The sequence below is a fragment of the Polyodon spathula genome, chromosome 18 (assembly GCF_017654505.1).
Source record: "Polyodon spathula isolate WHYD16114869_AA chromosome 18, ASM1765450v1, whole genome shotgun sequence".
NCBI lineage: Eukaryota > Metazoa > Chordata > Actinopteri > Acipenseriformes > Polyodontidae > Polyodon > Polyodon spathula.
In genome coordinates, this window is record NC_054551.1 from 32,782,920 (window position 1) to 32,810,342 (window position 27,423).

Below are 27,423 nucleotides of genomic sequence, written 5' to 3' on the forward strand. Positions count from 1 at the left end.
AGCTGGCTGCTTAACTGCACTTCAGATTGGGGAGGGATTTATTATTTTATTTAGATCGTTTTGTTGTTTTTAAATGTTGCACAAAACCAATACTGTAATCTACATGTACTCCACAGATGGAATGTGGGCTTGTGTTGCCTAGATATTAAAGACCTATGGTAAGAATGCTGGAGGAGTTGGATGTGTTTGGAGTCTGTTCGTCCCCGCTAACACCTCCCTCAGCTCCTTCATTAAACGGGACGACACATTTTCCCGCCTCAGTGGCCTGGGATATCCCATTTATTTAGTGAGCCCCTGGGTTGCAATTGGAAAAAGAAGGCATTTATTTATTTATTTATTTATTTATTTATTTTTTAAATGTATTCTGACATTTGAAAACTCAACACCCACCCCCACCCTCCACTCTTCCTAAAAAGCCATATTAACAAAAATACTAATATAATTATTTTATTAAGTCATATTTGTATTTAGTTACAAAAACACAAGTACTTGCAGGAGTGCACGTAGCCCTGCCCTAGCGTGCACTCTGCTTCACGCTGTTGTTTAAAACATGTGTTAAACCCAGTACTCATTTAAACAATGAAACACTTTTCAATGGAGCATTTCTTTCATTTGTTTGACCTGGCAGGATCTAGCTCAATACATTCAAATTGGGTAATTTTGCACTAAATATATACTTGAAAAACAGACTAAAGATTGTTTTGTCAAGACTCTTGATCTCCATTAAAGAAGAATACATCTACAAGGTTGTTCAAAAGCCACTTGGCAGGGGAAGGAGAAGGTATGCGCAACGGCAGGTAGCAAAAGACAATGACAAGAAGATGGTATGTTGTCATAGCATCATTCAATAGTGTGCTACAACAGCTGACAAAGGAGCCCCAGTAATACAGTTTGACAAATGTGTCGACGACTATCCTTAACTCAATTCCACATGGTTCTTCCCAAGTACTGCTGTGTTTCTAATGATTGACTGATGATAATGTTATGGCTACCCTAAAAGCAACCGAGCTCTGTTACGCGGTCGTTCACCATGAAGAGCTTGCAATTCCTGAGCAGGTGTTCTGGGTACAAACAGTGAGCAGCAACAGAGAGACCTGCCAGGACAGTGCCCAGCTCTGAGGCAAGCAGACAACCACATCACCCTCTATTAGCCAGAGAGAAATAGATAAATACATAAATAAATAACTAGGGTATAGAATTAGACAGGCTGATGAGTAACACTAGAGAAATGATCAACTGAGATGATCTGACTTCTTTCTTGGTGGGGGTTAGAGGGGGAGGCACCATGCTTATATAGAGATCTGTAGGGGGTGAGATTGAGGCACAGTGAGTATTTGCAACACTTCAAATCAGTGGCTGTGTGACTCAGCGGTTTTTTTTTTATTTTATTTTTTTTTACAGCAATTGCTGTGGACTCTATAATAAAACATTGTGATCACTTTTAAAAAATAAATAGAAATACATTAGAACTCCAACCACAGAAAATTGAATACTGTAGCTAAAAACCCATTTCTCTTTTAGAGTGTTACTGATTACCTTTGATTTGTAGTTAGGAGAGAAAAAGGACAGGGGTATCTTGTGGAAACCCAGCTGTCCATGTATAGCAGTCAAGGTTTGTTTTCACACAAACGTGTGTTTAATGTAAAAAAGTAAAAGGTAAAGATAAGGTGATTTATTTCCATGAACCTGGAGGAAGTCAGTGATTGGGGTTGAAACATGCAGGGTGCTTAACACTTCTAGGAGCAGGTCTTGCAATGGGCTCAGAGCACATCAGGCTGCCTGATCCCGATTGGAGCAATGCTGTGCTCAGCTCCAAACCCTGTGTTGTTCCCCTCTCCTTTCATGCCGGGCTTAGTCTCAAACCCTGCTCCGGAGCCATGGTTAAGGAACAGAGTCTCCGTTTTCTACTGCTGACTTGGCGCTGTGCAGTGCAGCCTGGATTCGGAAATGTGTCCTAGACTCCATGGAGTAATTCTTGTAATTGTGCCTGAAAAACACAAAGGAATAAAATATATAATTCTTTTTTTTTTTTTTGAACACAGATTTTCCTTTGTTATGCAAAGGCATGTAATTTGTGTATTTACTTTATTTTTAATTTTTTTCTCTTTTTTAAAATGGCAATACTGATGTTTACAGTATGCATGCAGCACGATTTACTCTTGTTATACAAGAGGTGAGCGCAGAGGCAGTTCTGATTAACATTGTCTGTCCAAGCTTGCCCTCTAGTGGTAGAAGGTAGGTACGGTTTCTTCCCTGCATCAGTTAATGAGTCTTAAACTATCTGAAGCCTATTTGCATAGGTCTCCATTTCACATTTTGGTATTAAAGTATGATGCCAATTATTACTGGTATTTTCGTTCATTGTGCCTGGGTCCACTGTTTACTTACTTTGCAGTTTCCAGGTATCTCACCCCCTCTTCTTTTCTTCCCAGCTCCATGCAAAGCAGACCGTGTTCTAGCAAGGCATTCGGCACTAAATAGTGATCGTATCTAATTAGAGTTTCACTGCAATACACAAGCAAAATGACAAGGTGAACGGCGCAGCCAGCAGAAACAGTTCATGCATCACCTGATACATCGCTATGAGAAGCCATCCATCAGAAAGATGGATTATTGGGGCTCCCTATGCCCACCAATGGTAAATCCCAACATTTTGACTAAACTTACACTTGCCAGTAGAATTGTAGTGTGTTAATTTTGCAGTGAACCCAGTTGGCTCCAAACATGTACTCTGTAGGAAACAAGTGCGTTCCAGTTCCCGTTGCTTATTGCTCCTGAAATTCCCAGCAGGTTTGGAATGGTCTTGCTGAACCAGCAGCTCACTAAGGATGCTACTCCGATCATGAGGTAGCAACAACATACTTGATTTGGATGAGGTTGAAATACTGCTCTGCCTCTTCGTGACACCCCAGGTGCTTCATACAGAGTCCTTTCAGAAAGCTCACCAGACACTGGTCATCTACTGTGTGCTCCGTCACTGCAAGAGAGGACAGAGCACAGGGTCAGCTGAGACACAGGTCAAGGAGGAAAGGGGCTGCAGGTACAGCAGAGAGGGTTTCCTGTGTGTTGTACTGCAAACACCACTAGAGGGCGCTTACCAGGCGCTTGCTCCAGGGTCCTCTGTGCCTGGTTCAGTGTGTCCAGCATTCCCTCGGTCAGGTCCCTGTGCTTCCCTATGACTGCATACCCGTTCCAGATATACATCATTTCCTGAAATGACAGCAGAACACATCCTTTCAACAGGATCTACAACACTGCGCAACACTCTGCTGCTCTGTCCAGGCTAATGTGGGAGTGGAGCGAAAATATCAACTGCAAGGTTTCTAATCCTTTAGGCAGCACATCGCCCTGGATTGGATAAACCATTTATTTCTCGGAGGTAATTCAAGAAAAAACACACACACACACACAAGGAGATACCCCTGAGCTATAAATCAATCTTGGCTTCTACTGGTCGGGTTATAGGTCATCAAACTGAACCCTGGTGTATGCAAAAACAGGAGAAAACAAAACAGAAAAAAGTAATTGAGATGCAAAATACAGAAGGATAATGAAATGCATTTTCATTTCACTAAAGCCACAGATTCACACTATTAATTCAAAATCCAGATAATAGACTACAGTAATTCTGTTAGGAACTGCATGAGATGCAAATGAGATCCACAGTACTTCTATCAGGAGGTTGAAGCTGCCTGCCAGATGAATCAGGGCTGGAGCTGAAGGCCTTTGACTCACCAGAGGCGCCACTGGCAGAGGGAGGGGGTTGGGGGAGAGGTATCGCCTCGCTTTTCGGATTGCAAACTTCTCCGTCGGCAGCGACTTCCCGGCTATTTTCTGTTTCATCCCCGGCACTTGTCTGCGGGTGGAGAAAAAAAAAATAGACCAATAAGACTATTTAAAACAAAAACAAGTTAGCTTCTGTCTTTCCTCAGCTGAAAAATTTAACTATTTGACAGGGTTTCAATTGTAGTAGAGCACAGCTATATAAATCATTCAGTCCCTGTGAGCCAATCAAAACATTGGATTCATGAATATTCCTGGAACCTCCTGGTCTCTGGTCTACCTATGCTCTACATTACTTCACTGAAGCAACTGAACCTTCTGCTGGTTCTCTGACCCTCCAGGACCACGTTTGTGCACTTCTGCTGTATGCTTTACGTCACCCCTCATGTCTCCTTGTTCACTTTGTTTAAAAAATAAAAACCCAAGGAAGTATTCCCACCTGAAGATTTCCACCTCATCCTCCCCAAAGGGCCTGCAGTCCTCTTCAGTGAACATGCTGAGGTAGGCTGCTTTCATGTAAGCATAGGTAGCCTGTCACAAGAAAAAGAAAATGCATTCAAACTTCTTATGCACTCCTTCCATTGCCAGATATGCCAGAGGTTCTACTGTAACCATTAGAACATTAATTCTCAGAGACGCGCCTTGCCAGGTTTCAACACACTTGGATGAGTATTCGCAGGTATTTTGTATTTCTCTTTTCCTTTGGAGGTCTTTCTTTCAGCTTGTGTTCCCCCAGGTGTGTAAAATCACCCTTGTCCAGAACAATCACAGAGTGTCGCAATGGTGTGCCAGCACTGCCACCTGCTTCAATTACTGCACAGCAGCAATTTCAATGCCAGCAGCCTTGGGTTGTTCCTGTAATTAGGTTCATAAATCACGCTGTGATGGGAGTCCCTTTGGGCGTGCTAGTAATTACTGACAATGGATTTTGATCAGCTTTTCTTTAAATATTTAAGGACATGTTGCTTAGTATCACTGAGGAATGTCAGGCAGTCAGGAATAGTGTTTAGAGTTGAGGGACTGGGAGGCAGTGAGGACTAGTGGCTGGAGCTGAGGGACTGGAAGGCAGTGTGATCTAGTGGCTGGAGCTGAGAGACTGGAAGGCAGTGTGATCTAGTGGTTAGAGCTGAGAGACGGGAAGGCAGTGTGATCTAGTGGTTAGAGCTGAGGGACTGGAAGGCAGTGTGATCTAGTGGCTGGAGCTGAGGGACTGGAAGGCAGTGTGATGTTAGAGCTGAGGGACTGGGAGAGCTCTGTGGTCTATTAGTTAGAGTTGAGGGACTGGGAGATAGTGTGTGCTTGGGGGTGCATGGAGAAGGAGAGAGTGGGGTTGATTCTACCATGCACGCTCCTCACCTTGGACCAGGAGTTCTCTTTGCAGAGCAGGTCTGCGTAGAAGTAGGCCATCTTCCATTGCTGCTTGTAGGTGAAGCACCACATCAACTCCCAGTAACACATGTGATGGAACTGCTTCCAGTGCTGCTGAGCCTCGCAACACTCCTCAAAGCGGGCAATGGCCTGAGCAGAGAGAGCAACGGGTCGGGCACATGGATAGAGGCAGAAACAAAGGGACGGAAAAACAGGATTAGAATACATTTAAAACAGGACAGATCCACTGAAATGCAGAAAGATCCTTGGTTTAAATAAGCCTGTCTAATGTTTATCAAATGCACAGATATTGATAACAGTTTACTAATAATGCACTTGAATAGGTTTACCTTGGTGCATTGCAAACCACATCAATTGAACAATGTTTGTGAAAACAAAAGGTGCAAATGAAGAGATGCAAAAGTGAAATATAAAAAGATGATGACTACGAACACTAAATCAAGTCAATTGAAGTACTCATTCCTTCAAAACGTGTATGATAGTTTAAACTGTAAAACAGCAGTTTGTACAGGTTTAACTGTTTAGTGTATTAAACTGTGGATTTACAGCCTTACAGGACTACATGTTTAAAGGTCTCATCCAACAGTACAGCCCCTCCTATACCAATACAAATCACCAGACAGGATTGAGCCCTGGCTGTGAGGGAGACTGATCCAGCAACACCAAGCCCAATCTTGCTTAGCTTCTGGCAAGATCAGATGGCGAGGTTCAAAACTAGCAATTATATTAATACCACATCTAATTGCATCTATAACACATACATTCCCTTTTTCCTTTCTTCTAATAAGACTATGCAACACTGTCTCCCAGTCTCTGAAGCCTTCCCCCTCCCCCTACACATATGCTGTACACGATCCTCAGCGATACTCACTGCATCCAGGTTGCCTTTGATTTCCTCTATTCGGCCAGCGAAAAACAGGAAGATAGCACCCTGGAATAAGAAAGGAAAACCAAACCCAGAACACCAAGTCAATACACAGTTAGAAAGAAAGAAAGAAACAAACAAACACACAAACAAACAAACAAAACGTACGATCAAATGGCAGTTTTTAGCTTATTCGTTCAAAATGCGGTCAGTGAACACGGTAACTGCCCTGAATTGTCATGAATCTTCTCAAAACTGGAACCACACTCCTAGCCTCTTTCTAGGAGGATATTATGAGGACCCCCTCTATGTGCTCCTATAGGGACACCAGTATTCTCCCAGTTAAACCCTGCCTCGCTCTATATTGCCTTGTGCTCCTTATTACAATGCATTTGCAGCAGTATGAGGTTATAAAAGGGGGCAGACATTAAGAGAGTATGGTATTTTGTTTTCTAGCTTGCATTTGTTATGTTGAGTAACAATTTACACAAGAATAAAATCTCAGCGCTATCTTTTTTCTCACCTTGGGATATCGCTTCAGATAGGGCTGCAGGAGTGCCTCTGCATCTCCCACGTCCCCTTCTCCTGTCCCTGGGGTTAAAGAACAGGAGACAGTTTGAGTCAAGGAATGCAACCTATCCTCCAGGCTGCAGCACAGAGCACATGGGGAGGGCTCTTACACTCACTGCGATACGGGGTGTGTGAGTCATACTCTGACACACGGGGAGGACACAGGAGCGGTGCTTGAAAACACCACTCAGGACTTATTTTAGTAGCAGCACATGTCCTTACCAACAATGGGTGTGTGTGTGCGAGCGAGTGTCCTGGTTCAGTGTGTGTGTGTGTGTGTGCGTGCGTGTGTGAGTGTCCTGGTTCAGTGTGTGTGTGTGTGTGTGTGCGCGCGCGCATGAGTGTCCTGGTTCAGTGTGTGTGTGTGTGTGTGTGTGCGCGTGAGTGTCCTGGTTCAGTGTGTGTGTGTGTGTGTGTGTGTGTGTGTGTGTGTGTGTGTGTGTGTGTGTGTGTGTGTGTGTGTATGTGCGTGCGCGTGAGTGAGTGTCCTGGTTCAGTGTGTGTGCGCGCGTGTGTCCTGATTCGGTGTGTGTGTGTGCGCGAGTGTGTACACACTGTGTATGTAGCCCTTGCTCTCGCTGTGTTGTATGTGGAGCTCCAGTCCTTACCCAGTACGAAGCTCATGAAGGTGTGATAGCAGAGCAGTAGCACGGTGCACAAGAAAGCCCTGAAGCTCTGTGTGGACGCCCCTTCCTGAAGCTGCTGCAGACCGTACTCCTGAAACCAGAACAAAGTACTATTAACTGAAATTTCATTTACATCCCTTCTGAACCGGTTTTCTTTACATTTAGATAAATGTGTGTTCTTATTAGAACCCTCTAACTGAGGCTGCTAAACAGAACCTTTTTCCAGCGTTCAACACAGCAACTGCTAAAAAGCACTTACCTTGTTGCCAGAAAAGCCAACGAACTCCAGAAGCCGAAGTATCCTTGTGGGTAGCAGGGATAGCGTCTAAATAAAGAATTGAAATCAAACAAGTCACTTACATTGTGGTCAACAGTTTCCTGCCTCTGTTCACGGTAAAGCTGTGGGCTTTTTATGATGACTTTTCAATCAGTTTAAACAGATTTTTAAAACAAAGTCATGATGAAACAGGAAAAAATGAATGTCAATGAGCCCCCCCCAATAAAAAATGAACAGTATGATTGCCCTCAGCACTGCTTCAGAAACTTGGCCAAGCAACCTTGCTTTAACATTGGATATATTGGTTTTAAGTTGACATTAAGATGCCCTAGATTATGAACGCAGGTGATATTTTTATATTGTAGTGTCGTTCAGTAAAGGAAATCCTGTCACCCTAAATACAGTACATTGTGTGAGGAACCCCCAAACCAAGTTTTATCACAATTGAATGATACAGCTAAAAGCATATACACACATCAGAGATCCTACAGCACATTTTCAAAAGCAAGAGGATTCAAATCAGGAGTGATCCACTCACCAGGTTAAAGGCTCCCATCCCAAGCTTCACGCCCCCCTCGAAATGACTGTGACTGACCCCTCGAGTGTACTGGGCCGACTGCACAATGCTGTGGAGCTCTCTTCAAACACAAGAAAGACACACCAGCACATTTACAAGAAGTGCGCCAGCTCTGACACCATGGTATCAGCACTCATTTCTTTATCCAGTTATCTGTCTACTCTCAGTCATGTGTTAACATGAATTAGAATTCAGCCACTCAACTTGACATTTCTTGAAACAGTTATTGTGAACAGGGCTAAGGTGCACGCCTAAACTCAAGGTTGAACAGCAATGCCACTTAAAATCCTTCCTAATCTCAACGATGACGGCTATTGATTTGCAGAGCTGGCTCAGTGTGCTCAGGAGTCTAGGATCTGGGGAGCGATTCAACGCAAAAGAGGGCAGCACCCACAACAAGCATAAATAAAATAAATACATTCTGTATATGAAAAGGATACGGATCTCAAGGAATATCCTATTTTGGTTCAGGATACTATAAAAGATTCTAATACATTTATTTTTAATGCATTTAAAAATGTATAGTGCATCTTTATTCAACAAAGCGCTCCCGCCTACCCGGATCCATTGACATTTGGGTTTCAGTATGCAGTCTTACACAGACCATTAGATGCATCAAACTACAAGTAGCTTCACGTTTGAATTTAAAAGATACATCAAGCATTTTCATGTGCAAATACAGGAAGTACATGGAAGGGATTTACTTGTAGGTTTGGTAACTGCTCCGCACTTTGATTCCTCCTCTGATGAAACTGATCATGTTTTCATCCTGAAACAAAATGCATTCTTTTTTTTTCTTTTTAAAAATCAGTAAATAAAATGGTGACAGTAAATGTACTTAATAACCCTGATCCCTTCTGCTGTTTTCTTTGTTAAGAGAATGACTGTGGGTATGTGCAGAATGATTAACCACTTTTTTAAAAATGATAAATTCTCTAAAATGAAACCTATTTTTATTTTTCTACCCAAAAAAAAGATGAAAAATACCACCCCCCAAAACAGAACCCTTTATAATAAATTATTTAATGGACTTCAGAAATGTATTTACCTGGAGAAAAGTAAGGGCTGCCCTCTGTAGCAGGCACTCTGCATAGCACACCTCAGCATGGATTTCCTCTGGGCAGAGGGGAGATAAAATGAGTTACTTGCCTACAGCAGGGATATAAACACACTATCAGAATGATCCAAACAGACTAAGCATTTGTAAATGTTTAGGTTTGCTCATGCTGCAAAACTAACATGTTTGTCCTGAGCACATTGCCATTAGATTGTAAGTTTAACCAGTAGCTACAGTAAACATCCCCACATGAACCTGTTCTTATTATTGCTGAAACACAGAAAACAGCAAGAGAAGGATTATTATAATCCTCCCTTGTTAGAACACCATGTACAGGGCAGGGCAGAGCAGGGCAGGGCAGGGCAGGGCAGGGCAGGGCAGGACAAGACAAGACAAGACAAGACAAGACAAGACAAGATAGGGCGTGGCAGGACAAGACAAGACAGGGCAGGGCAAGACAGTGCAGGACAGGGGCCAAACCAGTAATGCAACGATGCCCATTAAACGACAAAAAATGCACTCGTTAACAAACCAAATGTTTTATTTTTAGTAGCTGGTCATAGAACATACCCTACGCTACCCTTGTTAATTGAGATTTACTGGTATCAGGCACACTTTGAAGCACACAACTGAGCCCAAGTCTTTAATACAGAATAGAGTTATTTTATTCTACTTGGAATATCTCCCTGGAGTGAAGAAGGCCGCATTGCATTTCTTGTTTGTTTGCTTGGCCATGCTTTTGGAAGACAGCGGACCACAAGAGTGGCGGCATCACAGCCTGAAACGGTTACTGGTTTGTATTGGAGTCACATGGGTTTGGAAGGAGCAGCTGGCAGAATTGAAACGAGGCATTGTAACTTGATAAATGTGTTTACAGAGGGAGAGCATGGATATACAGTATGATGTCAATGAAGCTGAGGTTCCACTCCTTGAAAAGAAACGTCCTATCCTGCCATGTAACACTGAACACCTAACAGTGAATTGGATTGTTTCCAGTTACGAATGTTGGCAGCATCACTGAACTAACCTTCTGTAAACTGCTCCCCAGCCTGCCTGTTGATCATACTGTTAAAGGAACCTGCCATAGTGGACTTCCTCCGGAACCTGAGAGAGACAGGCATAGAGACAAAGACTTAGGGTGAGGTTAAGCAAAAAGTTCCAGCCCCACTATAGCTGTGGTACATATTTAATGGCCCTGTATCATTTCTACAACTGGCCTCACAGAAACATAACTTCAAACACAGTAATCTCTTAAACCGGCAGAACAAACACATACATGCACTTGTAAACATGGGCTTCAAAAGGCAACAGTCCTCTTTAACATTGGTTACCAGAAAGCCAAACTGTACATGTTTGGACACAGGGTTTAAAAACTGCAGTTAGATTTTCGCTGGACTTCAACAGTAAAGGGCCTGTCTCTTTCAGGAGAGTCTGGATCTGTGTACCTAATATGCATGTATTTCAGAAAGTAGCTGGGGGCAGGTTACTGGTTACACTCTGGTCTATCAGCTGTACTCCAGGGATGCTTTAATCTCTCCCAGGGTTGGGGTTAGGATTAGGGTCGGGATGGGGTTAGGGTTGGGGTTCCCCAGTTTTAAAAAGCCCCCATGCCTGGGATATTGCATACCAGTTACAAGTTGCTCTTTAAGCAATATAATTTGATCATATAAACAGATATTGTGTAACTCTTGAACCACATGTATGTTAATGACTTCATAACGTAATAATCTGAGGGCTAGCGACGCATGCTACCTCAAACACAACGTAAGGAATGCACTCGTCTTGCCTGAAGCTGAAGCGCACGCAGGTTATCTAAAGGATTTGAACTGTATTTTCTGCTGAATGTATATCAGTAAGGCAGGAGATAAGCCAGGGGTGGCTAATTGATTTAGAGAGGGTCATGTGAAATGGGCCAGTGAGACACGTGATCAGACAGCACAAAGCTGCCTGTTTATCGTGTTTACTCTCCCTCTGCAGCAGGAAATTGGTTCAGCCGTCTTCATAACCCCAGCACTAGGCCTTTCTTTATTAGATTGATTCAAGTTTGGATTTAATATTTCAGCAGGACTAACGCAGTCGACTTGCTTCTAAAAAGCCCCCTCAGTGGTGTAACAATCAAGTGAAACATTCAATGGTACGTCTGTCAAGTGCACAGATTTAATCTAGTGTAGCAACAAAGCAAAGTGAACCCCATGCATCAGTCCTTGCTCTTACTTTTGGAAACCGCACACAAAAACTTCACACGAAAAAACCCCCCCAAAAAAACGGTAACCTTTTCACTTTTTGTTTTTTGCTGTTTAAAACCATTTTTTTACACAACACTACTCCCACACGTTTGGTCACCATCTTGCATGAAACCGGACAATCCAGCACCTCTGCACTTTAAGCATTTGTAATTGTATATCAGCTGACAAGTGTTCCGCTGATATCCCATCACGCCTTTCTTCTTAAAGGCGTACAGCGTCTACACATGAACCCCCAATATCTCTCACACACATCTGGGTACGTATTGTTACGATATCACAACAAAAGAAATATGCTTTTTATGGTGCATATGTATAGCTATTATGTACTATATATTACCTTACAGTACAACAATACAACAAAAAATTGACAATGATAACACCCGAAAATCTTAAAGTAGCAGGTGCAACTATTATTGGGCGGTAGATATTCATTGTCACGATTCCTGCTTTGAAAATAATCATTTATGTTTTTTATTTTTTTTTTGCAGTCTAACGTTTGAGCATCTCCAAGTGCTTAACACAGAAAACCCACCCCTTCAATTCTCTGATTGGTTAAATGCTGTATCAAGAAGTAACACAGCTGTCATGTGGTTCCAAGATTTTTTTTACCCAGCAACGTGCAAGTGATCTAGTCCAGCGTTTCTCAACTCTGGTCCTGGGGACCCCACTGTATCTGCTGGTTTTCATTCCAACTGAGTCCTCAATTACTTAACTAGACACTTAATTGAACTGATAATTTGCTTAATTAGACCTTTTTAATTGTTTTCAGCTGTTAAACAGTTGCAGAGTTCAAGTTACTTATGAAATGTTCCAGCTAACTTAAAAAATGCAACTGTTAAGAGCTGAAAACAATTAAAAAGGTCTAATTAAATGAATTATCAATGCAATTAAGGGTCTAGTTAAGTAATTGAGGGCTCAGTTGGAATGAAAACCAGCAGACATAGTGGGCCCCAGGACCAGAGTTGAGAAACACTGATCTAATCTGCTAGAACACAATCAATCCTTATTGTTAAAGGCACAGTAGCATCTGCAAGACAGGCGGATCTGTTTTTTTCAGCCGGGTGGTGACAGGAGAACCCTGGAGCTGTACTTCCAAAGTCCATTCCCTTGATGGATGAGGCTCTTAGAGTGGAGACACCACACTATTGAGCTGTGCTGGAATCAGTCAGCCCAGCACACATTAGGGAGCATGCGTGGGAAGTGGTGCTGCAGCCCTTTATTATATTCTTCCCCTTTCAGATGACTCGGTGTAGCTCTATATCAATGCAGATATGTTACCCTACCTCTGGCACACTGCCTGAGCATCTTTCATTGTGTTCCCTGCTGCCAATATATCCTGAGGGTCAAAGGTCATCATGGCCTGCATCTCCAGGATTGTGGCGTAGGTGAGGGCATGGTACATACTGTCCTTGGTTCTGGAAGTCCGGAGGAAAAAAAAGGAATGACATTTCCAGCAAAATATCAGCATGAGCAGCCTGGGTTTCCCCTCTGCTGCATGTCCACTGATGTAAAGAGTAAGGGTAGCTTTCACATCAATTCCAATAATCATATTGGAGAAAATAATGTATACTTAACAGGTATCTTAACAGAACTTTTGAAGATACTGACAATGACTTCTAGTCTAAATGTATGTCACTGGATGTATGACGTTTCTTAGTGTTTCTAAATTCAGCCCTACTGAGAACTTATTCATTCAATAATTAACACTTTACCCTTTTTTTTTAAAATTTAGCCGTCGACAATGGTCTTTTACCCCGGTTTTCTCCCCAGTTTGGAAGGCCCAATTATTATTTTTAACCTGGTTCACTGCTGCAACTGATTGCCCTCCCAACCCGGGTGGCGCTCGGCCAATTGTGCGTCGGCCCCTAGGAAACCCCAGTCATGGTCGGCAATGACACAGCCTGGATTCAAACCAAGGATCTCCAGGCTATAGGGTGCATTCTGCACTCCATGTGGAGCGCCTTTACTTGGAACCCGTTTTATCCCTTTTAATACATCTAAAATCATTCTTTCTGGTGGTACTGTGGGCTAAAGCCTTTTTTTCTGATTGGATCTGAAGTCTGCCTTCACTGCACTCAAATCAAGCTCCTGCTCGTGACCCTCGGCACAAACCCCGACGATAGTCCTGCAAAATGATTGCAACTTCCAGAGCCAAACTGGCAGAGGAAACAGCACAGCAGGCAGCTTAGCCTTGAAAATACCCAATATTAAAGGGTTGTGAAAGTAAAAAAATAAAAAACAACCATTTCAAAAGAAAGTAAAACAAACAGATAATGATTAACAGCTGTTAATTTAAGGCCTCAATCCTAGTGAGTATTAGTGTTTTCCTGTCATAAAATTCTGTAAATGATGTAAAACTTTGATAAATAGGGCATGTTTCAGTTTAATTATAGCACATTTTTTATATCATACCAGCCACCAGTTGTATTTTTTCCCTCTAAATGGCTACGAGATGAACAGAGCCATGGGGACTGGCTTTAACACCCAGGGTTATCCGTCTGAATCCGGCCCTACAGCAGCTGGCATATAATGCAGAACTGTGGACACAGGCAGGGGCACAGTACAGAGCCTCTAAGAATGTGGGTGTGCTCTACGCCATCACACAGCAACCTCACCTAACAGTCAATAGTTGATGTACCTGTTCAATACACCTTTATCTGGGAAATCAATGATCTGTTAAACAGGGTTAGGCTGCGTGCATCCAGTGGGAGAAGGCAAGATCTTGGAGTGCCCGGATAAGAGTTAAAATAAAGATCAGGATTTTTTCATTTATTTTACCTGCAGCTACCTTTTTTTGCAGTAATACAGATCGCTATAATATAATAATAAATCAGCTGAGAGGGATGCCATTAACACTTAATCCTCACGTTATATATCTTATTTTTATTAATGTCAGGTTTCATTCATGACTGTAGCAGTTTGAACAGATATCTCAGCCAACACATTCCCATGTAAAAGCTACACAAGCATGGGATTGTTAATGAGATTGCCCAGGGGACACATCCTTTAGAAACTGTTAAGGAGATTAGGCTCCTCTTGAAGATATACAGCTATGGCCAAAAGTTTTGCATAAAAATTTAGGATTGAGACCATAACAGTAGTACAGGATTTCATGTTAGATTTCAAAAAGTCACATTTTTCAGTTTGTCAGCTTTTCATTAAGTGAATAGAAAACTACAGAGTGGTAGGTAATTCAATATGTTAACACAACATTATTCAGCAGGTTTCATTCAACTTCAAGTTTGATCATAGCTGTATATTTCAGACAAGCTGTAAATTAGATATATTTCCACAGGTAAGAAAAAGCAAGTAGTGATGCAATCCATTGCTTTAAAAGAAGAATGCTCTAAAAAAGAAATCCATCTGTATCTTAGTGCTGCAGGGTACTGGGTGAGCAAACCAACCCCGAAGCAAACTATGTAAATATTCTATATAACCCACAAGAAATCTATAAATCTTGCTAATTTTTTCTCATGACCTAATCTGTTTGTATTTGAAATAAAACAGCGAGTTAAACGTCCAGTATAATGTTATAAGGTGGTTGCACTGGGCTTCAGAGAGGGTCAACTTCATTGAACAGGTGTAATGCAAGGCACTCAACGAAAGTCAGGCAACAAAGAAATGAGAAATAGACTGACATTACAAGAAATATTAGAAACTTGTTGTGGTTGTTATTGTCAAGTGCATAAGGTAACCAGGGTAACACAATAGCAGTAAAGTTATTACATTCTGTATCCAAATGAGAGAATCCACTGGTTACCATGACAACACAGTGACAGCATTCTCAAGAGAAACAACAAAAAGAAAAATCTGTGCTAATTTTGCCCTTTAAAGGGTAATATAATGTTATCTTTATAGACATGCACAAGAGGAACTATTCCTAATGATGTGCCCTGGATAATATATAATATAGTAGGTTAAAAATAGGAAAGTTCTGTTCAAACACACACACAGCAGGTACCTTCGAAACACGATACAGTGCAGCATACTGACCACACACAGTAAATAATTCATACATATCATTCTCTGCCAACAAGTTGTTCCAAGACTTCAAGGCTTTGATAAAAATACATAAATATTGATTAAAGCAATGTCAACCCAAGGTAGGCTTCAATGAACTGCACATTTGTGTGAACAGAAGCTGTGTCAAGGGACAATGATACACAAAGGTTACAATACAAGACCCATGAGGACTTGCAGGTCTTTTGGTGATGTGGAATAACAGCAAATCATTAAAACATGACAACTATAAACCACATGTATTCTTTTTGGTGGACTAATAAGTAGTACAGTAGATGCTGTACAGTGTGCAGTGATTTTTGTCTCGCAATATACAATATACTTTTATCATGATATATCATGAGATTGCTACGCAGCTTTTCTGGCGAGATAGATCAAAAAAAATCTCCCATGGACCAAAATAGATTTCCCTTGCTTGGAAGTCAATGACGCATCTTTTATTTGTTCCTAGCAGCAGTAAATCATGCAGCAGTACATCGGACACACCTGTTTATGTGGAAATGGTCCGGTAACATCCTTTGTGATTAGCAAGATGGAACCAAAACTACTGCATACAAAGAATGTGCAAAGAAGGGTTGTTGTAACAGTATACTGCCTGTGAGTCCGGTCTGTTTGCACTTACAATGTAGTGGGCAGGGCTCCACCAACTGCAAGTCAACTATGTCCTCTCCAGTCATCACCTGATCTGCTCTGAATGAACAGATTCTCCAAACTCAGCAACAAAGCATGGTCTTGTATTGAAACCTTTTGAGTAAATAAATGACGTCATGCGAGAAATGCAAGACTTCCTGTACCAGGTTACAGTATGCATGTTTGTGGTTTTAACACTCTACCTGCTATGGAAACGTAATATTTGATGTGTATCGTATCATTTGTTAATAAAATAAAATGATTTGTTTGAGTATACAAGATCCCAGATTTAGTAGTCTGATTTTGTATACAGTTGTATAACTTTGTGCACATCAGTTCTAATTATTAAATTACACTGCAGGACTTTCACTGCATTCCTGTGCTGGGATGAAAGGGTCCTGTTATTTAAGTCTGTTTATGACTGGCCAGCCCTCAGCATTCATTTTCAAACACTGTTTTTTATTTTATTTTATTGCAGAAGGAAAACTCATGTACGCCTAACCAAACCATATTACACATTTAGAAATGCTTAAAAGAAACTTAATTAAATGGCAAACGTTTCAACCAGTAATATTTCTCACTGTCTGTAACAGTAAAGACATTGAAAAAGTCTTCAAGTCGAAAAGTTTGTCATTGAATGTATTATTATTTCTTGCATTTCTAAATGTAGCTCTTCTGATTAGGTGTACTGGCTGTTGTGAAGCCATTAACATATAAATACAATTTTCGAACCTGAATAAATAGTTTTAAAATATGGTATACAAAAACAGCAAAGAGTTATGAAAGAGTATGATAACTAGAGCAGCAGACATTTTGAAATACAGGATTTATTCTTTATTATTCAACTATTTTTTATCTCGACTCACATTAGTAATCATTCTTCCCTACTGCTCCCTAGTGTTTCACAGCTATGGACACAAGACCCTGTATTGCAATCCTCCTAGTGCCATCTCAAAAGGGTTCAAATACTTTTTCTTTCTGGACTGGAATTAATCATGTACTGCACAACCACCACCATACCCTCTCAAGTAGGGCAGGGATCATACAAGCAAGAGCTTACCAAACACTTGCTTTGCAGAAACTATATAGAACACTGTAGACGAATGACAACGATGTTGGATTTCCACTATTGTCTTTTTCTCCCCCTTTGCATTAAAGAGATTTACACACGCTGTACTCATCCTGAGCGAAATTACATATATCTGTAGTTTTTTGGGGTTTTTTTGGTTTCTTTTTTTCAAATGCAAAAACAAAGAGCCGTTTGTAATGGCAGACAGTTTGCAGAAATAGCAATGTGAAATTATATATATATATATATATATATATATAATATGGGCTTTATTTCAGGTCTCTTGTATTGCCGGTCACCGGACAGTTATTAGTTCCATATTATACAAATCTTTACATTCAATTGTTAATATTTATTTATTAAAGGCCTTGTGTTTGCAATTTCCAACAAAAAAAATATGTTTAAATGCAGATAAAGCCAGTGAACACACAGCCAGCTTTATTACGGTAGTGCATTAATAACACTGTACACTGAGGCTGCTTCTTGTTATTCTACAATACTTAGCAGGACTTGCAGTTGAGCTTCTTCAGTGAGGACTACTTCACTAGGCCATTGTAGTGACCGAAGCTGCCTGACAATGTTGTGCCATGGAAATATCATGGGGTCCTATTTTCACATCCAGATAGGCAGGAAAGAGCACATTCCAAAACATTTTACTAGCAGGATTCTCAAGTCTTTTTCTGCCTCCAGCTTCCTCATCTGCAGTGACCTTATTGTGAAAAACTGAATACCTCAAATCAAACATACACACACCTCTTGCAGTTACTTTTCAACTCTGCTCAATGTATGTTGTGTCTATCCCATTTTCTTTTTCTTTTGACAACTCCACCCCTTGCAGAACAGAACCATTTCGCTCTACACCCACCCTATCTATTTACAGTACATCAAGAATTGGGTGTGAGCTTGGCGTCAATGCTATTAATGTGCATAAGCATATCCCTCCGCCAACGCAATGAAAACAGCCATTTGACTATTGCAAGGGTCACCCAGAGATCTCAGACACTACCTTATTAGTAGGCAGGAAAGGGTTGGACAAAAAATTAGAAATAGCCACCATATGTAGTGAGCACTTTTATGTAGCCAGATTATACTGTACATCACATGACTAAGTTGCTGTGCAATGGAATCCCTGGCCTGTATTATTTTTTATATAAACCCTTCATCCCTCTGTTAGTCTTGATGGGACAGACCAATGACCTGACAGAAGGCTGATAGTAAGTTCATCTGGCTGATACATTTGAGGTCTGCAAAAATAAGTGAGGTCTCAGAAGTGAAGTTCCACATGCCATTTTTCAACATAAAATTAACTAAATAAAAACATTCAACATAAGCAAAGTTTTGCGAGGAAGACCACAGCATTCATGGTGCTCACTCTGACAACACAGTTAAGCAGCTTTGAAATCCCACTGCAGTGCTAAGGCCTCACCTCACTGTGATTCAAATCAGCATAATCCAGGATAAAGATTAAAAAAAAAGAAAAAAGCAGAATGCATAAAACAGCAAGCAGAACTAATCCAGCCTTACCTGGACTGCAGACGAGCCAGCGCCTCTGCAAAGTTGTTGCTTAGGAACAGGTCGAGGGCGGCCATGCAGTCATCGAGCTCAATCCGCAGGTCAGGTTTCTGAGACCTGCAACGGGAAAACAGGAACGACCATCAGGACAATGTAGCCTTCACCAGGACAAGCAGGTAATGCGGGGGGGGCTATAGGAAACGGCAGTGTGTAGCATGACATGCTACAATATGCAGAATAATTCTCTAAATCAGAATTTCTCTGAAATTCAACAAACAGGAGGCTCATCAGCTCAACACATTGCCTGTTCTTGCTTCTGTTTGTCAGGAACAAATCTGTGTTTGCTAAGGTAGAGCCACCTCGCCATCCCCACCTCACCCCCCCCCCCTTCCCTGTCTCTGTGCTGAACAAATCTAACAGAATGCAACAAATCCCTACGCAGGATAAAAAAAAAGCGAACTACTCTCAGCTCAAAAACTGCACAACTCATATAAAATAAAAAATAAAAACTTCACAAGGTCTCACATCTTTTCTCTGAAATGAGATCTACAAAAATATACAAATATAGAAAGAAAAGAAGAAAAATGCCACCCAAGGTATGCCCTCGCACACAGACAAGATACACAAACACATATGCAAAGGTACAGTGGCACCTGCACCCCTTACCCATTAGACAGAGTTTCAGCTTCTCCTGACATGCTCACGCAGTAGAAAGGCAGCCTCCTGCAACAAGGGGTTTGGTTTTGTTTTTAAGTCTCAGGGGCTTGAAGAAGCCTCCTCAGGATTTCAGAGAGAGAGAGAGAGAGAGAGAGAGAGAGAGAGAGGCAGGCGGTCATGAACTAACCCAGTTTAACAAAATTGGGATGACTGTCACACTAGAAATCTAAAGAAGCAATCCAGCCCCGCCCCCTTTCCTCCACACACACATTGCAAACTACTGCAGAACACAGTGCCCACTGATTGGATGTAGCTACACAGAAACTGTCAGTAGGCACTTGTTTATGCAAAGAGGAACTGTTGCCAAAATTTAAGTATTAAGTATTGTTGCGCTAATCATCATAAGGGTTCAGATGAGGCTACTTATTTGTTTTCTAGACTTCCCTGTATTTTTATTGTATTTAGTGATGTTTATAAGGGAAAACAGAAAAACACCAGGGTTCATGTATATATATATATATATATATCCCCCCTTGTTTCACCCTTCCCCCCTGCTCAGTGATTGCCCCTGCCTACACTAACTGCACCATTAGGTTGTGTTCATTCTGGGTTATGTGCTTTATGTCCACAGTGATTTACTTTAGACTCCAGAGCTGACAGTGTGTATGTAAGAGAATATTATCGACACAGCTGGAAGTGAAGAAAACTGCCAATTGAATAGGCTGTATCCCAACTCAGAACAGCACCAAAACAAAATCAGTTCATTTGAGAATTTACAGAACACACAACTATGACAGCAATGAGCAATCGTGGTGTCGAACCTCATATAAAGTCGAACGTTAATTGAAGTAGGTTAGTTAATCATATATATATATATGCTAACTCTAATGGATTTATATTTATATAATATATATTATATATATATATATATATATATATATATATATATATATATATATATATATATATATATATATATATATATATATATATATATATATATATATATATATATATATATATATATATATATATATATATATATATATATATATATCGTTATAGCACCATGGCCATTAGAGTAGCAAATCGTCATGATTTTCTGTGAATGTGTACAGATGTTTAGACTTCTCCTTTCCATACAATGATACATGCCATAAATTGATATACACACAATTTTCTAGTTATAAACACTTATTAACTTGTGTTCCGTTTTTTTTGTTTGTTTGTTTGTTTTTAAATTCACAATGGGAACTCGGTTCCCATGCTGACTTGTAATTTTTACCATATCAGTAACAGCTCCCTGGTCCAGCTGTAGTCCGAATTGACCCATACTAGGCACACAGGTGAGGTCCGTTTCAGTCTCAATGGGAGTAAAGAACTCATTCATTGCACTCCGCATGCAGTGTAACCCAATGCTTTTGTGGAATGAAGGAGAACACACGGATCTAGTGCTTTCCTCAACCACCTGAGGGTCATTGAACTGGAGTGGAAAACAATTCCACTAGGTGCAGTCCTTCAGCCAGCCCATTAGTCAAACACTGGATGACACAAATCTACCATTTTACTAGCAAATGTCTGTGGATTCAGCCAGCACAACCTGACTCCAGGTCGGTAATAAACAGCAGGGTAAACAAAACAGATTGCTTAATTCTTCTACTGAAGTAAAAATACCAGTCAACCATGGTATTTTCTTACTGAACACGTATGGCAATTTAAAAGTCTGATCTCAATCAATCAGTGTCACAAGGAGTAAAGAACACAGAACCTGACGTCACTGCTGATAAGGAGACCCTAAGACACACACACACACACACACACACACACAGCACACACACACCCCACACAACCCACAGCCTCCCCCACACACACCACAGACACACAAACACACACACACACACACACCACAGCCCCACACAACCCACAGTCTCCCCCACACACCACAGACACACAAACACACACACCACACACACACACACACCACAGCCCCACGCAACCCACAGCCTCCCCCACACACGCCACTGACACACAAACACACACCACACACACACACACACACCACAGCCCCACACAACCCACAGCCTCCCCCACACACACCACTGACACACAACCCACAGCCTCCCCCCCACAACAGAACCACATACACACACCACAGACTCCCCCCACATACACATACACACACACCACAGACTCACACACAACCACAGACCCACACACACAAAAGCCCCCAACACACACACAACAGACCCACACACACAGAGTAATTGTTTGCACATGACAGGGGCTGCGATTTAGCCAAATATTATTATTATTATTTTTTTTTTTTATATGCGCAGCAGGAAGAAAAAAATATATATAACACATTACTTACTCACTGAGACATCAGTCACTTTTACAAGGCAGACTGAACTTTCCAGAGATGGATGCAGGAACAGAACAGCCAATCCCTGTGCAAAAACCATCCCTTCATTACGGCTGACAAATTCCCACTGCTATAAGCTTTAAATATCCAGTAAAGGAAAACCTGACTTATCCTGATAAAAGACTCGTATGGTAAAAGATTAGCAAAGTAAATCACTGTGAAAGCATGGTAAAGTATAGGCATGCATTGTAAAGTACAGAGAGGGATGGTAAAGCACATTAAAAACCCAGGGTAAATTATGGTGAATGCATAGTATAACCAAGCATGGTAAATCCTTTATAATGGTAACCCTAGGTTAGTTGACACCTGAACAGAGGTGGATCATAATGACCATGAAGTCACACTAAAGCCAATAAAACATGAGGCACATTTCTAGAACGTTGTCTAGTCAGCTTCGTTTACACTGCCCGTGGTTAGGCGCTGAAATCAAAGAGCATTTCAATGCTACTTTCAAACCTGGCCAACCTCAAAAACTCTTGCCCTGCGTCAAAGGTCACTGGGGGATTGTGGGATCGTACAGTGTTTTGTTTTAAAGAAACCGGCAGTAACAAATACATTTAACCACAGGCTCATTACAAATAAAAAGGTTAAGAAGGAGAGCACAGCCACATAAACAGTCTGGTTTTGTCGTTGTGTATCATGAATGCAACTTTTGTTATTTATTTTTTAAATCAGTGCAACCTTTTGCTTCAGCCTTTTGTCTTGCGTGCTGAAGCAAAATGAACACTGTTCAATTTAACAAAGTTTTCTGCTTACAGTGAATACAACCAAGCTTAAGGAATAACAATAAAGAATATGTCATATGCATGCTTTACCTTTATGAAAGAAAGTCAGCCTCAATGGCAGCGATTTCCCCTATCAGTTTCTTCTCTGCACTTCCTTTGTAGCCAGTTTGGCTGCATGGAGTTTGAGAAACAGTATTGTGTTTCAATCTTTCCCAAGGTTAACCCATTTTAAAGGAATTCTATTTTAATATAAAACTGGGGCTTGTTTTGGTTTGTTTTGTCCAGTTTCCCATTACAGCACTCCTGCGTTTGTGTAAATAAGTCCCTTTCAAACCCCTGCTCTTGTTTCAACTGAAAAAATAGCAATGTAATAAACATACTTCTTTAACACAGAAGCATGTGCACATGGCATGGTGGCTTGTGCATTATAATCCTGGGATCAGCCCCTCCCTATGCCTTCCACTAATCCAAGAAAGATGTATTATGCAGAGAGTTGGTGGATTCCAAAACATTACATAATCTTACACTTTCATTCCACTGTTCTAGCCACAGTAATCTAAAAGCTTCACCATATTGTTAAATATACGTCCACAATTATATTATTTTGAATTGTTACCAAAGAGAATACTGGTACTGGTTTAGACTGTACGTTTTCAAAGGCAATGTTGCACAGCAGAGAAGTGCATGGCTCTTTTGATTAAGAGGGGGGTCTGCAAAACTAACATTAAGAAATAATTTCTTTACTGTACTTCCTTTTTAAGTCTTCCTGCTCTAGTTGAATCCAGTTCATTGTAACTATGTCTGCCTACCAATTACATTGCTTTCACTAGTTAAAGGAGGAGGTGGCACAGAGGCACACAGATTCATTGCAGTAACTCAGATAGCAATTTTCAGTTGGTCCGGCATAAGCCAAACTAAACATTCCTGTCTGGGTTATTGCAATTAATCCCTGCGCCACATCCAGTTTGGTTGGCCCTACTGTACGTTGGCAACTGATGGTGGGCCAAAGTCATTTTGGTACAACTTTGTCATTTAGTCAATATCCCCAGGTGGCCCAATGAGTGCTCTTTTTTTTGCAACACTGGGTCTATAACAGCACAGATCTTAAGAGCAGATTAAATACTGGCAATGTTGGGCCAAACTAACAAGACGGGTCAGGGTTCTCCCCAGGAATTCTGTACAGCCGGGCGGCAGAACATTATAGCCGGGAGCACTTTTAAGGGGAAAATAAACTTGCCTTACCTTAAATATATAACACGACAAAGAACTTGAATATTGTGTTGTCTTTCGTTGACTATATCTGGTTGCTCTTTTTTATGTTCTACATTTTCTTTTTCATGACTTTTTTTATGATGGTAAATTTTTAGGAACTCTACGATTTGACTGGGGAAAGAGAACGCAGGGTTATTGGAGTTCAGTGGAACCCATCACGCCTTTCTTCTTAAAGGCGTACAGCCTCTATATATGAACCTCCAATATCTCTCACAAACACCTGGGTACATATTGTTAATATATCACAATAAAACGAATACGCTTTTTTGTGCATATGCATAACTATTATGTACTATATATCACCTTACAGTACAATAGGGCAAAAACTGGACTGAATGATTATACGGGCTATATATATATATATATATAATATATATATATATATATATATATATATATATATATATATATATATATATATATATAATAAAGTAGCCAGCGCAAATACAGTATCAGGCGGTGGATTGCACCGACCCCCTGCATTCATTGTCAATATTTTTGCTTTGAAAATAATTGCTTATTTTTTTATCAGTCATTTTGAACGTTTCAGCCTCTCTAAGTGCTTAACACAGAAAGCTCGTCCCTTCAACTCTCTGATTGGTTAAATGTTGTGTCAAGACGTAATGTCACGTGGTTCCAAGATTTTTTTTTTTCACCCACCAATGTGCAACTGATCTAGTCTGCTAGAAGCGCAATAAATCGTTACTGTTAAATACACAGTAGCATCTGCAAGACGGGCATATCTGGTTTTTTTTAAAGGACTGGGGATAACCCTGTGGGTATATATTAAAGTTTACAAGTTGTTTAAGCTGCTGACCTGTGCTCTTCCTGGTCTTCATTGAGATCCTGGATTTCTTGGCAGCTTGACGACCTGTGATGTGTGATGAACACAAAGACCAGTCACAGCAAACACATTCCCACTCCCTATATAAAACACTGAAGCATGATGACGCTTTGTAAACGGGATTGCCTGGGAATAAAGCCAACAGTCAGCACGTGGTTAACGCATTATTTGGAAACTTACTTTGCACCTTTAAATAATAAATAAATAAATAAAAAAAAAAAAAAGAAAGGGTTCGAAGTATTTTGTTACTTTTGTGAAACTTCAGAAAAACAATTATAACACTTTGATCTTCATATTGTCATAATATATATATATATATATATATATATATATATATATATATATATATATATATATACTTCTAATATAATAACAAACAGTTTTTATATATATATATATATATATATTATTATATATATATATCTATATATATATATATATATATACTATAGATGTATACTGACATGTAAAAACGAAGAGAGTAACCCACTTTATTACATAATGGATCATTGTAATTGTTCCTCATAAATTGAAACGCACACCGCCTCCTAAATATTTTCATGACTAACTCATATTTTAACATGATCAAAGAAACCGCCAGTGCAGTCAGAAAATGAAAAAAAAAAAAATCTTAGGTCATATCCCTTTTCATAACATTTAAAGTCTCTGCTACATCACTTAGCTACCTCAACCCTCAGAGAATCTGTAGCTGTTGTAAAACTGTATGTAAATGGAAAGGCTTATTTTAATTGAAGCTGTAGAATTCCACACCGGATGTTACACTTTGTACTACAAACAGGACTCCTGGTTGGTTGTGTATTAATCTTCCAGTGCTGTATACCTTCCAAGGCCCTCTACGTAATCATACACCTGGCCCCACTGACTGTCCAGTTTATTTACATTCCCTAAAAGAAAGGTAATTTTCTGCGGCAGGAAGAGGTTATGGAAGCTATGTGCAAGCCCTGCAGTAGCTCAGTTGTGTATATGTAAAAAATAAATAAATACATAAAATACTAATTAATGTATGTGTATGGGTGTGTTACAATTGGTTTGCTGCGTATATCCGAGTTAAATGCATACAGCTTTAGGCAAAAGGTTATTGTCACTATGTGCCATTGAAATATACAGCTCCAGCACAAGAACTGGCATGGTTTGTCTGCAAACAACAGTGAAATGTGTGCACCGAGCGAAACACCACCTAAATACAGTTTTCAAAAGAACTTAAACAAAATTTAGATAACATGAAAAACTCCAATGCAACGGTGTGCAGGCACTAAAGAGTATCAATAATTACATGAGATAAGTAGCCTACTTACGAAATAATATAAAGCACGAATGACTGTATTGCACTATGTCAACACAACGCAGTTTATCATTCTACGAGTCTTACCTAGTCTTGCTGTCACTTCTCTTCAGACTCCTTTTCCAGGACAATAAAAAACTCATGTGAACAGTAAAATAACAACGATGATATTCGACTTCTGTGTACAAAACATAAGGGCTATACCTGAATTCAAGTTAAAGAGACGTTCTAAATAGACCTGTGCAATCCTGTCAATACATGTAAAACATTCACTTCCTTCTGAAAAAAAATCAGGTGTACGTATCTCCTCCTATTTTAATGAGCTTCTCCAGTTGCAGAACTCAGCGGTGGAATGTTGGTTTCACTAACGCTGGGTCATAAAGGACTCCATGTTGCTTAGACACCAGAGCATCGAGTTGACATACAATTCATCAAGACTCCTCAGCAACGTTTCCACTGCGCAAAGCTGTCGTTATCTGCTGCGTGTGATGGGGTTTTTAAGATCAAAATTTGTTTATTTATTGGAAACCTGTGCTGCGAACTGGAAGTCACACGTGACCCTGATGCATCACAAGCTGTAATGTTTGTTCTGATTATTATTATTTGTAAAGTCTTATAATTGTACCATGTGTCTACAGTTTTTACTCATTTGACACTGCTTTTGAAAGCGTTACAGTACAGTCATTACTGCACGTAGAAACAGACCATGCATTGGAGCACACAGGCAACCAAGGCGGCTTGGCACACACGTCGAGCAGAGGATGTTGGTGCGTTGTTATAAAAGTATCCCAGGGAGGGAGAGACGGCACAGCAAGGTGCAGTAAACCACAAAGCTTTTTCACCAACCAAACCACAGGCTGATTATTACAGTAACAGCTCTTAACTTCCTACCTCAGGGCACATGCCTTTACTTAACGTGTGTGGTGTACACGTGGTTCAAAAGATGCTTTAGAGGGCTATGCAGGGAACGCGCTGCAGAGCATTGAGCTATGGAAGGCCTGCCATGTGTCCTGCCATACACTACACGTTCTATTTTGTTAACTACACGTACTATGTTTACTACAGGTACACATTTGGGCCAATCAGTTATTTAGAAATGAAATAAGAGCCAATGAATTTAAAGAAAATAGTATGTGTACTAAATGAGCCAATCAAAAACATGTACTACACAATGCATTTTTGCCACATTGCATCATAGAGGGCTCTGTGGCATCATCACCTGCACTGCAGAATGAACTAGAAAACAGCCTGCACACCATTTACTAAGCTGTAATGGATGTCATACTAATGATGCAACTAATGCAATATCATGTTTTAAAATGAAAATCCATAAATGCTACAACATGTGTTTGTTTAAGAGCTGCACATTTGAGATCTAGCTACAGAAGTGAAAATTAGGCAGTCTTTTTAAGCCCTTATATACATGCAATAATAATAATAATCTTGATTTTTATATAGCGCCTTTCATAGTGGACCACCATCACAAAGTGCTTTACAAGATAACGAGTCTAGGGTGTGTGAACTATGCATCAGCTGCAGAGTCACTTACAACAACATCTCACCCAATGACAGTTCCCCC

General features: G+C 40.5%; 1 protein-coding gene across 4 annotated transcripts; it reads right to left on the minus strand.

Moving 5' to 3' along the window:
- Positions 1-36: 36 nt before the first annotated feature.
- Positions 37-26,116, minus strand: LOC121330781 (tetratricopeptide repeat protein 39A-like). Of its 4 annotated transcripts, none has more exons than XM_041277547.1 (20): positions 25,932-26,116; positions 24,515-24,568; positions 19,288-19,344; positions 18,634-18,738; positions 12,674-12,805; positions 10,172-10,248; positions 9,136-9,203; positions 8,792-8,856; positions 8,049-8,148; positions 7,493-7,558; positions 7,216-7,324; positions 6,561-6,628; positions 6,044-6,103; positions 5,140-5,301; positions 4,223-4,314; positions 3,736-3,856; positions 3,099-3,210; positions 2,863-2,977; positions 2,389-2,505; positions 37-1,987 (listed from the first exon to the last, which is right to left on the minus strand). In XM_041277547.1, exons 1-20 carry the CDS (start codon positions 25,985-25,987, stop codon positions 1,882-1,884), a joined length of 1,842 nt encoding a protein of 613 aa, XP_041133481.1. In that variant the 5' UTR covers positions 25,988-26,116; the 3' UTR covers positions 37-1,881. The 4 variants fall into 4 exon arrangements, with proteins under 4 accessions (XP_041133481.1, XP_041133484.1, XP_041133482.1 ...); XM_041277550.1 differs by having other exon boundaries at positions 19,288-19,395; positions 25,932-25,954; XM_041277548.1 differs by lacking the exon at positions 19,288-19,344.
- Between the last annotated feature and the right edge of the window lie 1,307 nt (positions 26,117-27,423).

Bases quoted from the DNA above. Each gene is read 5' to 3' on its own strand.
- LOC121330781 (XM_041277547.1), bottom strand. From the start codon at position 25,987: ATGAGTTTTTTATTGTCCTGGAAAAGGAGTCTGAAGAGAAGTGACAGC. The intron at 19,345-24,514 runs GTCAGCAGCTTA...CCCTTGTTGCAG, and splicing joins GAAGACCAGGAAGAGCACAG to GAGGCTGCCTTTCTACTGCG. The intron at 7,325-7,492 runs GTAAGTGCTTTT...TTCTGGTTTCAG, and splicing joins TTGGCTTTTCTGGCAACAAG to GAGTACGGTCTGCAGCAGCT.